The 18,170-nt window shown below is 41.2% G+C and overlaps 1 protein-coding gene across 5 annotated transcripts in view; it reads right to left on the reverse strand.

The window, feature by feature from the left end:
* Nucleotides 1-287: 287 nt before the first annotated feature.
* Nucleotides 288-18,170, reverse strand: part of PPARG (peroxisome proliferator activated receptor gamma) — a 131,449-nt gene continuing 113,566 nt past the window's right edge. For all 5 annotated transcript variants that reach the window (XM_047744457.1, XM_047744477.1, XM_047744447.1 and 2 more), the window contains 2 exons: nucleotides 17,432-17,882; nucleotides 288-740 (listed from right to left, as the gene is read on the reverse strand). In XM_047744457.1, coding sequence (XP_047600413.1) covers nucleotides 493-740; nucleotides 17,432-17,882 — 699 coding nt within the window. In that variant the 3' untranslated portion in view covers nucleotides 288-492. The remainder of the gene's footprint in view (nucleotides 741-17,431; nucleotides 17,883-18,170) is intronic.

Here is an 18,170-nt window from a genome sequence, read left to right on the forward strand (position 1 = left end):
AAAGTTGATCAGCAGTGCCATTCACATTTTTAAAAATGTGTAAGAAAGAAAATGGGGTGCCTGGGTGGCTCGGTTGGTTGAGGCACAGTGTCTGTTCTCTCCCTTTCAGTCTGCTCCTCCCCCCACTCATGCTCTCTCTCAAATAAATCTTAAAAGAAGAAGAAGAAAAAGAAAAGTGAAGGAAGGAAGAAGGGAAGGAAGAAAGAACGGACTTAAAAGGAAATAAGCCTTGTGGCGGGGGTAAAGTAGGGGATGTGTAAGACTCAGGTCTCAAATACAACCAGCAATTTCATCATGTGGTAATTTTTAATATTAAAAGTAAACTGTAAATGTATCTTTATAAACAATATGCATAAAATAGATCTATTATTCTAAAACCTTTTCTTTTTAAAATGCTTTTTCACAGTAAATTTTTTAGGTGTCAGATTTCCCCTCAAAATAATAGTGCAATCGGAAGAAGGAACACATGGTCAGTGAACTCGGACTTCTCTGCTAATACAAGTCCTTGTATATTTCCTGTAGGAGCGGGTGAAGACTCATGTCTGTCTCTGTTTTCTTTATGACTTGCAATAGCTGCACATGTTCTGTTACAATCTGTCTGAGGTCTGTCATTTTCTGGAGCAGCTTGGCAAAGAGCTGGGAGGACTCAGGATGGTTCATCTTGAGCTGGAGCTCCAAGGCTTGCAGCAGGTTGTCCTGGATGTCCTCAATGGGCTTCACGTTCAGCAAACCTGGGCGGTCTGGGGGCGGGGGGAGAAGAACAGGAGGTTCAGTAACAGACTCCTCTGGCCCCTACATCGGAGGCATCTTCAGCCCAACTAAATTACCCAACTTTTTGTTGGCTTGTTTTGTTCTGGTTCTAGAATAAGTGGGGGAGGGAGGGTAAGTAGACAGTGTGCAAGAAGTGCATATGGGAGGGAGGATGGGCTGAAACCAAGACTATCACTGGTCTTTCCAGGGGCATGGTTTCCTGGCTGGGGTTAACTCTGCCTGATCAGTTGACATAACACAATGGCAATGCAATCCTCTCCCCAGACTGAGAACTCTTCTGCCAGGATGTTTCTGTCACTCAGAAATCTCATTTTCAGCTGCTGCCTCTTCTTCATGAGTGTGTTTCATAACCTTACTACTTACTTTCTCACCACAGCTGTTGATATGCTTTTAAAACCAGCAATGTCTTCTTTTTCCCTTAACGTGGCATATACATTCTCAATGAGACAAGACATAGTTTTTAAATACTGGTACAGTTTGGAAGGATAGAGACTCTAGATATTAAAAAGGGTTTCTTCTGAGTGGTGAGGCAATTTTCACTTTCTTCTTTATATTCTCCTTATCTGAACTTTTAAATGGTGAACTTAAATTACCTTTAAGCTTTTGATGTTTTTCTTCATGCAGATCTTGTAAGATGCATCCCTAATTATAGTGTCTTTTAATTCTTTATTTTTTTGCTTTATAGTATTCTATAGTATTCATTTTCTTTTCTAATCTAGCCCTGCTGGTGGTTACAAAAAATTTATTCATTTTGGTATACTGAATATATTCCAATTTCCTAAGCTTTTGTCAATTCAAATAATTTTTATCATGGATTTATTTTCCTATTTTGGATAGACTATTACATCTTCAAATAATGATAGTTTCATTTATTTCTTCTTTTCCAGTGTTTACACTTCTCATTTCTTTTTCTTGCCATAGTGTATTGGCCAATACCTCTAATATGGTATTAAATAGTCATAGTGGTAGGATGTATTCTTGTTTTATTCCTAACCATGACAAAAATACTTTTTTTTTTTCTAAAGATTTTTTTTTTTTTTTTTAGAGAGAGAGATCACAAGTAGACGGAGAGGCAGGCAGAGAGAGAGAGAGAGAGAGGGAAGCAGGCTTCCTGCTGAGCAGAGAGCCCGATGTGGGACTCAATCCCAGGACCCTGAGATCATGACCTGAGCCGAAGGCAGCAGCTTAACCCACTGAGCCACCCAGGCGCCCCGACAAAAATACTTCTAATGGCTTACTATTAAGAATGTTTACTATAGATCATGGTGGATACATTTTACCCCTGGCTTTCCAAGGGCTATAAAGTTTTTTAATTAGTCAGGAATGTTGTGGCATCTCCTCAAATTCTTTAAACTTTTTCTCTCTAAAGAGATGACCAAATGGTTTTATCTTAATCTAGTAAATTATATTAATAGATTTCTTTATATCTCTGTACTCATTTGCTCTTATTTTATTCAGGGTTTTAAAATTTGTGAGATTGGTCCAGAGTTGTCTTTTTTGTGCCATCCTTTGTCTATTTTTTTGGTAATAAATATTAACTAGCCTTCTAGACCAAGTTGAGGAATTTTCCTTCTGTTTCTATGTAGTAATGATCTGTTCCCTAATGGCTTCTTGGAGTTCACTGGCAGAACCATCTGATCCTGATGGTAAATCTTTGGCGACTTTTAATTTTTCTCCTATAGCTTTTTAATTGTTTTAGTAAAGAGCTTAGTCAAGATTTAGTGAAGACTGTTTACTCTTTATAAAAGTAAAATTTTGTAATTCATATTGGAATAATATTGTATATAATATTCTCTCAAAATCTGAAATCCCTTATTTTTATTTAGAACTGAATGCTTTTTATTTTGTATATTATCTCATTAAAAAATCTGATTTGCTAAAGGCTTTTTCTTTTTAAAGAAAAAAAATTCATCACTCTTTTAAAAGAGTTATTATTCATCACTCTTTTTAAAAATTCTATTTTGTTTTCAATTTAACTAATTTATTCTTTTGACTTCCTTTAGGTCTATTTTTCCCTCTTTTTCTAGCTTCTTGAGTTGAATGCTTAATTCATTTAGTTTTAGTATTTCTTGTTTTCTGATAGATGCATCTCAAACTTTAAAATTTCCTCTGTCACTTTGGTTTCACTGTGCAGGCTTGGGTAAATAGTATGTTCACAGCTCTTTCCTAAATAGTCTGTCTTACTCTTTTGATTTCATTTTTAATCTGAGAGTTTTAATTTCCAAGTGGAAAGTCTGGGTGTTTGTTTTTGTTTTCTAACCACTAAGTTTTATTTTCTAATTTCTGTTTGTTGCACCTGAGATTAGAATATAAGGTTTTGGGGCACCTGGGTGGCTCAGTGGATTGAAGCCTCTGCCTTCAGCTCAGGTCATGATCCAGGGTCCTGGGATCGAGCCCCACATCGGGCTCTCTGCTCAGCGGCGAGCCTGCTTCCCCCCTCTCACTCTGCCTGCCTCTCTGCCTACTTGTGATCTCTGTCAAATAAATAAATAAAATCTTAAAAAAAAAAAAAGAATATAAGGTTTCCTCATTAAAGTTCACCAAAGGGGTGCAGGGTTTTTGTATACCATTCAGGACACTCACCTGATACCCTGTGCTGATTCCAAATTTTAGCTCTTGAAGGCTATTCACCCTTGTTTTCTAATTTTATCTTCTCCCCTTCCCTGTAAACTAAAGCACTGTATAAGGGCTTTTACTTGCCTTTTATTTATTTAAAAAATTTTTAAAGATTGTATTTATTTATTTGAGAGAGTGTGTGCATGTACACAAGTAGGGGGAGTGGCAGAGGGAGAAGAATAAGCGGGCTCCCTGTAGTGTGGCTCCATCCCAAGACTCCGGGATCATGACCTGAGCTGAAGGTAGATGCTTAACTGACTGAGCCACCCAGATGCCCCTAAAATTTTTTTTCATGATTTTAAGTGATCTCTACACCCTCATATGGGGCTTGAACTCATGACCCTGAGATTAAGAGTGGCAAACTCTACTGACAAAGTCAGCCAGGTACCCCTAGTTTATCTTTTAATACCTTTCATCCTCTAGCGTCGCTTTCTGAAACCATCCTTTTGTTCCAGCCATATTAAGGTATTACCATACTAAGTCCCTCAAACATCCTATTTTCTGTCATGACTGTGCTTAGGCAGAGTCTGTTCCTCCCTCCTGAAACAGACTTCTTTTCCCTTCACCCAACTTACTGACTTCAACCTGTTCCTCAAAATACAGCCAGTGTTACTCTGTTCTGGGAACACTATTTGACTTTAGCTCTTCCTCTCCCCTGTTCTCCCAACCCCCTTTCTCTGGACCCTGTAGCACCCTATAAACACTTCAATCTCCACCATACTAGTAGATTACATTTATTGAATGGTTATCATTTCCCAAAGAAAGTGCTAAAGGCTTTATACACATTAGATCATTTGATCTTCACAGTATCTCCATGAGGCTCATGTTCTATGGAGAGAAGAATTAAGATTTAGAGAAAGGCTTGCCCAAGGTCTGCCACTTCCTAATAAATGGTGAAGCTGAAATTCAAATTTAAGTTTAATTTCAAATGCTGTATTATAAGTATATAGTATTTATAAATTGTATGATAAGTACTGATTTTTCTCTTTATGTCCCCTATGAGGTCATGAGGTATCAGAGGGCACACTATGTCTTGATCATCTCTGAGCCTCTGGTGGAAACACAGGAAGTACTTAGTTGGCTGAGTTAATGAGCAGGAAGGTTGTTCTGGCTAAGAATCCTGGATTGAAAAGTATAATTCTCCTGGTTGGTGAACAAGCCTAAAGGCAGGATCACTACACAATGAAGAAGTCTCCTGTAAAGTGTTTTCCTGTATCTAATAAACTCTAGTAACCTTTATCCACTGAGGTGAGGTACAGGAGAGAAATGTTAGCTGGTCTCACAGTGGGATTTTCAGAACTCTAAAGGTTCTCTTAAATTAAGTTTATTTTCATTCTTTTTTTTTTTTCCTTTTTATTTAAAGAAGGAAACTTTGGGTTGATTTTTTTTTTCTAACTTCTTATTCCATTGGCTGGAATAAGTATCCTCCCCATATCACCTCTCCCCCGACCCCCAACCAACATTTAACTTTGGAACCATCAGCAAAAATCTGATTCTAAGAATGAAACAAATGATGTAGTCCTGGCTTAGAGAATCATGCCCCTGGGGGACATGCGCCTTTCTCACAATTGCCACGCAATCATGAAAACCCTGATGCTTTAGCCTGTCACGGATCCTGGACTGGTGCCTTTGGTTTAATGACTGCTGATCCTCTTTCTGACGAATGTTCCAGATTTCAAAGGCTCTCAGCTATGCAAATGCACGTGCATCTGAAGTGGCAGCATTTTGTGTGAAGGCAGGTGTTGAATGTGGCTCCTCCAAGGGCTGGGACCCCACACCCTTGTGTTGAACCTCTGTTCACTGGGCACTGGTTCCTTAGAACCCTATCTCCTTCTTCCTTCCTTTTGGGCAGCATCAGTCAAAACTTCTGCTGAAGAGATTACATTAATCTAGTAGGTTTCATTTATCATGACAGCTCAAACAACCAAACCCTAAAGTGCAGCTGATCAGGCTTGCTGGAAACTCTTGGCTTCAGTGCAGTATAATGGAACTGACTCCTTTAGGAGTGGAGAAGGATCTGGTTTGGATTTTCAAATCCCTCTTTGGCAAATTATTTTTTTTATTATGTGACAGATGAAGTTTGGCTGAATGGCTGAAATTTTGTGACCACTGATTTATATTTTCTCCAGTGACGAGTTAGATCATTTATAGATCTGTCCCTGTCCCCTTTACTGAGCCTCAGTCAAGGCAAAATGGAGCACCACTGAATGGAAAAAGTAGTACACTTTAACAGCTCTGTGATCTGGGCAAACTGATCAAGATCATTGCACCTCGATTTTCTATTCTGTAAATATGTAATTCACATAATTAAACTGGGGAAATACACTCAAAATGTGATTACAAAAGTACATTAACAGGCTTACACTTAAATTTAAAACACTTGGCTTCTTTAAAAAAGTAAAAAGCTATCTTCCTTTGGTCTTAAAGCATTCCCTAGAATCAAAGGCAAAAGGGATTTTCAAGGTTGCTTCCCACCTTCTATCCCGTTGGAAGGACTTCCCTCCCCCTCTCCTCTTTCTCCTTCCACACTTTATTTCCACACACATTCAAACCCTTGCTGAGCTAAGCTGGACACCACTAATATGCCATGGCAGTCTATGGAAGTACCCAGAGCCCTCCTGGGTCCTCACCCTTCCCTCTCCACTCCCCAGTGCCTGCTAAGATACTGTTTTTAGAAGGCCGGTCTGAGATGTTCTTCCTACACCTTGCTGAGTGTCAGAGTCAAGGTTTGCAATTGCATCAGGGTCAAAGGACCCTATTTACTGGCCTAGGCTGCCTAGAAGGCCCTTTTTGGAAAGTGAGTGTTGACTCACACACTCCAGGACACAACGCTCGAGGAAGCTGGAGTCAATTACTGGTTTTTAACTTCCAGGCTGCAAAGAATTGGGAAAGCAACCTTTCCGGTCCCCACTCAGACAGCGCTGGAACTGATTACAGAGGGCTGCTGATTATGAGGAAACCTACAAAACCCCCACCATGTCCAGATCTGGCTCCGTCATGGGGAGAGCTATCTGAAGATTTCAATTCTCTTGACCCTCCTGGGATCTGTCCACCTGGGCCAGGCATTTCCTGAGCACAGATTTTCTCAGGAGGTGTCTGGGGGAACCAGAGGGCCTCAGTGGAGTCTCCTGAAGGAGAGCCAGAAAACCCCAAATGTTTGTCTCTATTCTAGGAGCTGCTGTTAGGGCTTTTCCGATCTTTGTCTATTGGCTTTCTGATACAGGCCAATCTGAAAAGGACTGTATCTAGGGGATTTAGGGGGGAAAAAAGTCCGATAGCTAGGGAGCTGTAAATTGATCCACAGACAATGAAAGACCTTAGTTCAGGTGCCTGATGAAAACCAAAGGAGAAGTAGGGCTTCTTTTTACACTTCCTCTCCAATTTCCTTTATTCCATTCTAAGTTCACAGACGTGTTAAAAAGAGCAATGGATTTGGAAACTGAAGACTTGAGTCCTGTCTCTTCCACTTAGTTTCTTTGTGACTCTGGACCAGTCCTCTAATCTTTCTGGGTTTTGGTTTAATATTTTAAGTCGATGGTACTTCTTTTATAAGGTTGTGGTGAGAATGAGCTAGGTATAGGGACACTGTAAGATGTTACTATTCTCTCGGTTTATCCAAATAAAGGCAGTTTCCACCGGGATGGGGTCAGGAGTGTAAGCTGGGGGGGTTGGCAAATACACAGTGGGGAAGCAGAAGGTTCCTAAACTGATTCTGGTAAGATCACAGACTCAGGAGCACAAAAAAATAATTCCTGATGCAGGCTCATGTTTGAGGGGTTTGAGCAGGTTCTCATTCTTGTGGCTGCATAAAAGCAAGACAGTCTAAGAGCAATAATAAAACAAGGAAGGCATGGGGCCTCAAGTCACTTCTTTCTTGAACTGATGGTGTTCAGGCTTCTGCAGTACTTTTCTGATCAAGCAGAATCATGGTGAGCATTAGGCAAAACTGTGAATTCAGCCAGCTTTATCTCTGGTAAACTATGGTAGGGCCTGTAGCAATTCCCTTCTACATTCCTACCTTTGGGGAAAAAAATAATGTAAGAAGGTTTCACAAGTGCTGTTCTTCTCATAGTTAAATTTCAATTGGAGCTGGATGGAGTGCAGGGATTCTCAACTTTGGCTGCACACTGAAATCACGTGGGGAGATTAAAACCCCGCAAACGAATACCTGGGTGCCATCTCCAGAGATTCCTACTGACTTGGTCTGGGGTATGACCTCCAAGGTTTTTAAAAGCTCCTGGATCATTCTAGTGAACAACCAAGAGTAAGCACTGGCTTAGTGGCACTAAGCAGTAAGCACTACTGGCTTAGTGGGAAGCAGCTGGATTCCCAGCCTTAAAGCTTACTTGCTGGGTAGCCTTGAGCAAGTTCCTTAGCCTTTCTGTGCCTTGGTTTCCTCACTTAAAAAATGGAGACATACGAGTAATGTGACTCATAGTGTTGGTGGGAGGATTAAATGAGTTAATAGATGGCAAGTGCCAGAGCAGTGTCTGACACATAGTAAGGTAGCTATTTCTAATATCACTCGCCTCTTTTTCCTTCCTACCTTTCTTCTCTCATTTCTCTGATTTTTCCTGGGTCCTCTATCTTTTCTGTTCTCTCTTCCTTAATTGCTCCTTTCTTCTCGGCCATCTCTCCACTCACCCCTCCCTTTCCGCTGTGGGACCTGCACTGTGCTGGAGGTTTGGTATTAGGAATCCTAGCAGGGCAAGTCTAAATTGATCAGAAGTTTGCATAATGGATGATTTTAGGAGAAATGCAGTTGATGATGGCTCTCTGGGCAAGGGGACAACACAACCAGGAGGTCTTGTAAACATGTTATCAAACAGATAAAGATCTTCTGTACGAGCTGTTCTGCTGTGAACCCACATGTCGCCAGTCCTTCATTGTGGAGTGGGTTAATATTCTAACATTTCCCTTATGAATGCTTTTTCTGTCTATGTCCAAATGATAACCCCTCCTTACAACAATAACACATGGGATGTGGTCAGGATGGGGAAAGGGGCTGACCACCACAATTAAACCAACCCAGTTAGCATTTTCTTTTATCTGCCCATCGAGAAAACCATTCTACACACCAGCTTCCCTCATCTCACACACCCAAATGCCACCGCCAAAATCCACCTCCCCAACTACAACGGTAGACACAAAGATATTATAATGAGATGAGTAGTGCTTTCTTCTTTTCTGTCTTTAAAGCTCTTTGCATTGCTCAATGCTACCTCAATGGAGTAAAATGAGCTTGGGCTCTGTTTTATTTCCAGGTCTCGCAGAATGGAAATTTTACTGGAGCTCTCCATCCTGACCTTGGGAAGTCCTTGTCTTTCCTGTCTCTGTTCACCCCAGTGGGGGCGTTAAGGTCCCCCTAAAGGCTGCTCAATGGAAGCTCAGCCATGTGGTTTGCTGAGGGTTCTCTGTGTCAGCCTAGGACAGCAGTGTGTTCTTCCCTTTAGCTGAGGGATACAGATTAATTTCTGCTCCTTCTATGTCCAACACTGGCTCTGAGCAGCTAGAAATGGGTTTGGGTGGGGGGTGGAGAAGGCTGGAGAAAAAAGAGAACGATTTTTTCTTCCTCATCAAGACTAACACACTCCTCCCCCTAACCCAATTACACTTCATTGCTTCCTCATCCTCTAGAAATGACAATAACTGAACATAAAACATAGCCAAGTATTTGTTCCCTGCAATTCTCCCTATCTTCCTTTCCAGTGTCTTTGAGAAAAACTTGTGATCTCAAAACATAGGTGTGATCTTTAATCTCCAAACATGACCTCTCAACATATAATGTCCCAAAACTTTATCAGAACCTTGGGAGTGTGGAAACTCACCACACTCCTGCTATTCTCTGTCTCCTTGAAGGGGCCAGGAGGCTCTGAGTTCTCCCCTTAGCCTGTCAGGCCTCTCCATCTTCCTCCAATCTCTCTTTCCCTTAGGGTTTTTTCCCCCTCAATCCACAACTAATCCCCTTAAAGTGAGAGCTGATAAAGGGATTAGCTGATATCTCCCTAGGGGTATTTATATTGATTTCAAGAATCCCCATTGGTGGAACTGCAAGCAATCGGACTGGCAAGATTGCACAGAGCTACCTCGAATTCTATCATACAGGGGAAAAGGGAAATTAGCACTTATTGTGTGCTTAACATGTCCCAGGCATTGTGCCAGAGGCTAAACATAATGTTATTTCATTTACTTACGACACTGATAAAGAAATTAGGGCCCAGGGAGGTAAATAATTGAGTGAAATCACACATCTAGTAAGTGGTGGTGGGGCATGGGGTCTGAACTCTGGGCTGTCCCTGGGATTCCAAAGCTTTCCAATGCCCCCAGCCCACCTCTTCTGGTTTTCTTCTTTGTGAATCTGGCAAGACCCTTGAAAGGTGCTTTCCCTGGGAGTGCATGGCCCCTTCACAACCTGCATTGGCCTTTCTGTGACGAGTGACTAGAACCCCTCCTGAGTTTCATTCTTCCTCACCCGTAGATGATCTGTCTGAACGTCTTGGTGGATTGTGCCAGTCTGGAAGGCTGCCTGGGGTCACCCAGAGTTTAAACACACATTGTGAGAACCCAGAATGATAAACTGCTCCAAAAAGCGGCCCACTGACTGACTGACTGAACCTTTTCCAAGACTGCTGGTGTGGTGATAGGAATGACTCAGCAGTTTGGCTTTCAATCCCATGTCTGTCTCTGAGGTCAAACATAGCCTTGCGCTCCCTCACTGACATGATCCCAGCCTACCAGGCTCAGGGTGAGGAAGAGATTTTACTTCTGAAGCAGTCACAGAAAAAGATGCTTCTATGTTCTACAAATAACAAAAGCCTGTGTGTGTGTGTCTCTTCTGTGTGTGTCTGCATGTATGTGTATTTTTAAGTTTCTCAGATGATTCTAGTATGTTTCATCTTCTCCCTTACCCTTCTGCCACCTGGTTTTTAGAATTTGCGTGCCAGTTGAGAACTCATTGATAGACTTCACCTTTCTCTAAAATAAGTCCACAAAGTTATGAGAAGAGTGAACTAATGGGGCATTTCTAGATAACACTAATTGAGTCATTATTCAAAGCCATCCTGGCCACCTGACAAGGGTTTTCCCACTGGTGGCGGCAGCATGGCGGGAAGAGCAGAGGAGAAGAATGTCATACACTATGTAGACACAGTGTAGGTGCCCATTACAGATTTTTCAGTTAATAAATGAATGCTATTACTCTCTGATTCCATCATGGCCCACATGGGAGACAGAAACTATGTAATAACACTCTTTCACTGTCCTGCCCAGAGCTTAGTCAGACAAGAAATCAGAGATCCTTGTTTATTCTCAGTATCATGAGAAAGAAGTTAGAAAAACAACTTTTACCACATAGACACCAGCCTGAGTCTTGTTAAAACAAACAAACAAAAACAAACAAACAAACAAATAAACCTGTATGGATAAGAGAGCTGCGTATTTCACTCACAAAGGTGAGTTAGAAGAAAGTAGGCCTATTGGTGTTCACAGTGTTTTTAATACCTAGGTTTTCAATTATTCTGGGTTGTGTCTCCTCCCAGTCAATGAGTAAGGCTAATGCTAACAGACAGAGAAGATGTGGGGGGGTCACTGGGACCTACAGAATCAGAGGCCTCCTGAAGCTGGGGTTTCCTCAAGAAAAGCATAGGCCACTCAGGGACCTATACTCTGTCTTCTGTTCTAGAGAAGTGCTATGCTGTCCATTCTAACTGGTGGACATGGTTCCACAGACAATGGAAGGACTACGCATGAGCTGGACATATCCTCAAGATTGTGAAGGGCCTTAAGGGACGGGGAAAAGAGATGGAATACTCAAGCTCGGAGTCCTCAAACCCTGCCTGAGAGCTGGTGTGTGGTGTTTGCCACTACAGTGTTTGAGCAGAACAAGCACTGTTTCTGACAGGAAGGAAGAGCTGAAGTTACTGGAGGACATTTTAACAATTTTAAATTTTTCTCATAGACTTCTTCTGCAACCACTTATCTCTGTTAGAACCTGGTGTAAGATGGTATCTGATGAAGTATGAATGTATTCACTTAGTTACTTAGAGCCGTCAATTTTTGTGGTGAGTGCCACACTCAAGTGCCATCATTTCTGAGGGCCATGCTACCTGAACAAGTTTAATAACATGGCACCAGTCTTCAGTGTTATCCTGGGCTCCGTTCTTTCCTTCCCACAGCAATTTTCAAACCTAGTGTGTCATTTTATTAGATTTAAAACCGTGTCTCGAGAAGGCCTTTGGATAGTGGTAAGTGATATTGAGTCTACAACCTGAAAATCCTTGACTGAAATATTTGGAGGCAAAATGAAATAGGTAGTTTTTGATAATTAACAAAGAACTCCAGGACCAAGGTAATTAACTGGGATGCTTCCACATCCCAATACACAGTAGGGCAACAGTGTGAAGGTCAGAGAGACCTGGGTCTGAACCGTGGCCTCGCCAATTAGTGGCTCTGGGACCTGGGGCAAGTTGCTTAATCTTAGAGCTCTAAACTTCCATTTTCTCCATTTGTAAAATGGAGGATAACGAAAGACTTTGCAGAGCTGCAGGAAAGGTTAAACAAAGATTATGAACGTCTGTAAAGTGCTCACGTATATATTCTGGCATATAGTGAGGTATTCGATAAATGGTTGCTAGTATTATTATTATTAGTATTACTAGTATTATTATTAGTATTTGACTATTATGCATCCAATAGGCATTTATTAGGTATATATTCTGGACTGGATGCTGTGCTTTGATTCTGTTCTCTACAATCTGTACCTACATCCACAGAGTTAAAACCAAAGGTAGGAAACAGAAGCCCCAGGTGACCTGAGACTATCTTAAGAGCATCAACTCTTGGGGTGCCCGGGTGGCTCAGTGGGTTAAGCCTCTGCCTTCGGCTTAGGTCATGGTCTCAGGGTCCTGGGATCGAGCCCCACATTAGGCTCTCTGCTCAGCAGGGAGCCTGCTTCCTCCTCTCTCTCTACCTGCCTGTCTGCCTACTTGTGATTTCTGTCAAATAAATACATAAAATCTTAAAAAAAAAAAAAAAAAAAAGAGCATCAACTCTTCCTGGGTCTGGTAATGTACAGCTATGAGAACAATTCCCCTTTCTTGTGCCTACCTTCCCTGCCCTCTGCCCACTCAACAGAAGAAGCACACATGATCACTCCAAGGACAGTTGTCCAAAGTTGCTTCAGAGAGAAAGAACATGGCTGGGATGGCTGGAAAATGAAGGAGCTGCCATAGAGGTGGTTTGCATAACCAAGCCAGACTCAACAGGGTAAATGAGGCTGGTCACTTGCCATCTGTGGCCATTGTATCAATATTTACAGCTTCTCTGTCATTAAGATGGCGATGGCAATCTGCCTCCAAAAATACATTGTAAAACCCGGTGAATTTCCTCCCCCATATATTGGAAGTTTGAGGAGAACTGTAATGGATTCCAAACTGTTTTGAATTAACAAAAAGAGCTTTTTTCCTGTTGCACAGTTCCAGCTGGAAACTTCCTATGCTTTTCTTCACTGAATAGCAAATGCTCAAGGGGGCAAAGAGTCCAGTGGAGTGTCCTGGGGCTTGTCAGTTTTACTGAGCTTTACACTTGGCTTTGGTTGCTGGGTAGTTCTGGGAGTTTGCTAGTGTGGCTGGCATGAGGCTGTGGCGCCAGCAACAAACCTGCCCTTGCTGGAGGCGGTGTTAATTACTCTTGACGCCACCCATCCTAGAGGGACCAAGTTAGCTATTACTTATCAGGACTACTGAGGAAGCACTACCTCCAAATTAGGGGCCCGCACCTTAGGGGGTCTGATGAAGGGAGCACGGGTTGTGGCCACCAACACAAGTGTGAGGAGGGTGACTGCGAGCCATTAGCCAGGTGGCAGGGGACAGGGTGTGAGGCAGAGAGGGTACTCTGAGGTGACAGGATCCCTGGGTTTCAGCCCCAGTTCCATTGTTCACTAGTTGTTAGGTCTCAGACAAATTGCTCAAGTCTTTCCCTTCTATGAGATGAGAATAAAAATGTAGGGGAACTGTCAGGATCTAATAAGAGAACATGTATGGAGTCCTCTTAAAACCATACCAAGTGCTGTCTGCTGTCTGGTTCTGGACTGTTCTTTGTAGTCCCTTTTTTTTTTTTTTCTTGCCTTGAGCTCAGTGGAGAAAGAGAGAGGAGAAAAACTTGAGAAGAACTAGGTCATCTTTCTCAGCTAGCTTGGTTTGAGAGCTGAGTAAACAGCAAAGATGCTAAGCACCAGGCCAATCTAAGAACCAAATCTCACCATATCAGCAGTTTCTAGGGTTGAAGTTGAATGACAGTGATCTTACTATAGCAACTCCAGTTTCCTCAGCAAATACTTAGTTGGGTCAAATCAGGTACTTTCATCAAAAAAAAAAAAAAATCTCCTTTAGGTCTTCTGGGCACACCTTGCCCTTAATCTTCCCAATTCCTTACCACCCCTCTCTTACAAGGGGTCCATCTCCCCATCCCTCCTTCAGTCTAGGTTCATGGTCCCTCCACCAGAATGAAGCTCTTCTGTGATTCGAAGGCTAGCTCAGAATGAGGTCAATGGGACCCCTGCCAAAAGCTTTTTCTGAAATCACTAAAGTTATCTATAGACTTCAACGTAAAATGCACAAAAGACAATGATCTCTTTATCAAGATTACATAGGATCAGAAATTTGTTTACTGGATCAAAGCCTCTTGCTTACATGAATGTTTTCCCTTTCTGGAAAACCCAGGATGGGAAAAAAATTAAAACTCATTGAGAAATTATGTATTGTACTCTAATAAACCATAGTCTGGGATACTGACCTCACCATCTACAGATGACTGGGATTCTGATCTTACTGGAATCCAGTCTTTGGACTGGAAAAGACTCAAATAGTTCTTTCTCTGGCCTATACCCAACTGGCTTCTCTGAGTAAAGAGGAGAATCAAATTTCTGTGTGTTGAGCAAACATGGGGTCCAGTTTATTCATTCTTATCTACTGCCTGTAGGTAGACTTCATCCACAAAAGCAAACTTTGATTGGGGAAGGATTTGCCTTTTGTGATATGGGAACTAGTCAACGGTTAATTCTATTTCTTTAAGGAAGTCTAAAATTATTCACAGGGTTTTCTTCTCATTATAACCACAGGTATAATAATCTACAGCTGGCTGCTACCTTCACATTTCTTTCATTGTTGTGAGGACCCAATAAGATCTGGATATTGGCTACCGTTACAGTAGTCTGTATGAGACTTAAAGGAACTCACTTACATGGCATCTACATTTAAAATGCACCATTTTAAATTTTCATAATTAAAAATGAAAACCTGCAATACCTGTTTAATTGAATCAAACTATGCACTGTTATTTTTTGACCGATTAATGAGAAGTTTAAAGCCAATGAATTGTTGGTTTTTAAATAACCTTGCTTGTGAGTTATAGGCAGTAATGGCTTTTTTTCCTAGATGAAAACACCCTGTTGTCGCACGTGCCCAAAAAACAACATTGCTCACTGGAGGCGCCTGGGTGGCTCAGTTGGTTAAGGGGCCAACTCCTGATTTCAGCTCAGGTCATGATCTCAGGGTCCTGGGACAGAGCCCCACATCAGACTCCGTGCTCAGTGGGGAGTCTATTTGAGGAGTCTCCCTCTCCCTCTGCTCTTCCCCCTGTCTGCACATGCTCTCTAAAATAAATACATCTTAAAAAAAAAAAACCCAAAAAACAAAAAACCAACATTGCTCGAGCTCGGAAAAGTCCAGAATTATCATGACTATCTCTTGTGTAAACCTTCCCTGACTAGTGATTAATCATGTTTGAATAGATTTTTCCAAATGCCTCCCTTAGTATATCTATGGTGGGAATATAAACTGATATAAATGTTGCAGAGCACAATCTGGCAATGATGTAACAAAAGACTTAAAAATATTTATAGCCATCTACCCAGCAATTCCACTTCTGGTGATTTAGAATGAGAAAATAATTTGGAATTTGAACAGAAATTTACACTTAAAGATGCTCACTGAAACACAAATTTAGGGCACACTTTTAATAATTTTCTAAAAAAATATTTCTATATTCCTCTCTACAGGTTTTTTGAAATAAGTTACCAACCATAAATAAGGAGATAAGTATGTAATGGCCCTTTAAAAAATAAATATTTTGCCGTCATTAAAATGTTAGTGTGTATACATAGATATGCTAGCACGTGCATAGAAACTTTTCAGGAGGAGAAATAGGACTTTGTTAATCTCATTTTATTCTGAGGCCAGAGAACTTTAATTTCTACTTCAATTTTTCTGTATTCTTTGAATTATGAAAATGACCAAGTATTACTTTTGTTTTGAAAAATTAATGAAAAATATGAACAGTATGTAATGACAGGGGGAAAATGATTAAGTGAGAAAAGGAATATAAAACATGGACTCCAGAGCATGCCTGGGAAAAATCTTAGAAATACATCAAATGTTAATAATCCTATTTCTATTCTTCATTAAAAACAAAATGTGCCTCAAAATATTAGCTAAGCCATAACGACTCATTTTCTCATCTGGTTTTTCAAAATTTAAGCTCCTTCTCCTAACGAACCTCAAATAAACTAGAATCTCACTCTTCTTTGCTGAATTAATCATGGATCCCAGAGGATCAAGTGTTGATCTGTTTAAGTAGATTCAGCCAAGATATTAAAACGTGTTGGAGAGTAATTTTTGTTACATTAAACATAACTCCCCCAAACGTCGCTTTTGTATGAGTTACAACTTGACGCAGCACCAGAGGCCACAGAGTTAGCCTGTGTGTCCTACTGACATCTGCTGCACCCAAGCCACGTAAAGGACGGGATTACTGTAGACCCTGGACCCAGACTGCTCATCAGCCTGGCTCCCCATCTCCTGTTTGCTGGGTAGCCCCAGGCAAGTGACTAAAACGTTCAGTCCTCTGATTTTCTTGTCTGCAAAATGATACCTACCTTGCTGGACTGGGGAATTAAGTGAACGTGTACTACGTGCTTAGAATACCACCTAGGACACGGCAGGCACTTAACACAGCTTTGCTGCACCTGATTTCAGAAGCATTCTGCTTTCAAGTAACTGGACAACAAAGGAGGACAGAGTGCAGTGTGTTCTTTACAATATCTTATATAGTCAGGCACAGTTTACCTCTAGAGGACCACCATCCCTACCCACGTCGGCTTTTGCCAACAGATGATATTCTGCCGAGGACACACAGAAAGCTTGCCTGAAGCCCATTTCAGTAATGAAAATTCACTGCTTAAAAACAACTTTTATAAAGGGAGATGACAGTAAAACTTTCTTCTACATAAGTTGGAAATGTGTGGAGAAGCCAATGAAAGTAGCATTTAGTATAAAACCTGGCTTTTGGAGTTGGCTAGTTAGATCATATACTTGCAAGGCCAAAAATACAATGAATTGCTAAATCACTCAATTTATTTCTCTGCTCTGTGCTCTTTGGTTCAGATTATATTCTTAATCATAGCCAATTACCTCCCAAAGGTACTCTAAGGGAAGCCATCAGAGAAATCTACCTGAGAGAAGAGGTAGAAGTCAGTAGATAAATATCCCTTGATTCCTGATATTAGGAAAGCAATTCAAAGTAGTATCTTCCTGATGGTAGGGCAGGAACTTTCTCTATGTCAAGTGAGCACTGACTCCAGCAAAGTTGTACATGTCATTACTTAAATGACTTGAAGAACAGACTGGCCTGATGGGAAGAGAAGGGAAAAATAGAGAAGGGAATGGAAAAGATAGAGAAAAGAAAAAAAAAAAAAAAAGGAGAAGAAGGCATTTGTTTTTTACATTTGGATTTGGCTGAAAAAATATTATGAAGGATAAAAGAAGAAAATCTGGGTTGTCCACAGCCTTCCAACAACAAATCTATGATGTTCTCTCCTGGTATTTTACCTGTGTAGTGATGCTCTCCTGGCATCATGCCACTGGCATTTTCTGTCGGAAAGTGAAGTAAGTACAGAGAAAAGGACAAATGCTAAGGAAAGTCAAAATTCTTCCAGCCATCCCACCACCGTCCCACCCTCTCTCACAGCAGATTGAAAGATGAATCTTACCTCCACTGAGAATAATGACGGCTATAAATATCGCCAAGTCGCTGTCATCTAATTCCAGTGCGTTGAACTTCACAGCAAACTCAAACTTGGGTTCCATAAAGTCACCAAAGGGCTTTCTCAGGCTCTTTAGAAACTCCCTTGTCATGAATCCTTGGCCCTCCGATATGAGAACCCCATCTTTATTCATCAAGGAGGCCAGCATCGTGTAAATGATCTCATGGACACCATATTTTAGGAGAGTTACTTGGTCATTTAAGTCAAGGTTTACAAAACCAGGGATATTTTTGGCATACTCTGTGATCTCCTGAACAGCTTCCACTGAGCGGAACTGACATCCCTGAAAGATGCGAATGGCCACCTCTTTGCTCTGCTCCTGCAAGGGGGTGATGTGTTTGAACTTGATTTTATCTTCTCCCATCATTAAGGAATTCATGTCATAGATAACAAATGGCTGCAAAAAAGAGGGGGGGGGGAGAGGCTGAGTTGGAGATTTCCAATTCAGTGTGAATACCGTTCTCGTTTCTTTATACACATTTGCTTTGTTAACTGAAATCTTTAAGGTAGAAAATACTTAATGAGAAAATATTTTCACCTCCCGATTATTCCTCTTAATTGTCTTTTGGGACCAAACATATTTGACCAAGCTTGTTCTTCTTTTCTTTCAACTTATAGTGCAACACTTTTACCTGTGACTGGCTAATAGTTCCAGTTTTGGTTGTTTGGAGAGTCTTTGTTGCTG

This window comes from Lutra lutra, chromosome 1 (genome assembly GCF_902655055.1).
Source record: "Lutra lutra chromosome 1, mLutLut1.2, whole genome shotgun sequence".
Classification (NCBI taxonomy): Eukaryota; Metazoa; Chordata; class Mammalia; order Carnivora; family Mustelidae; genus Lutra; species Lutra lutra.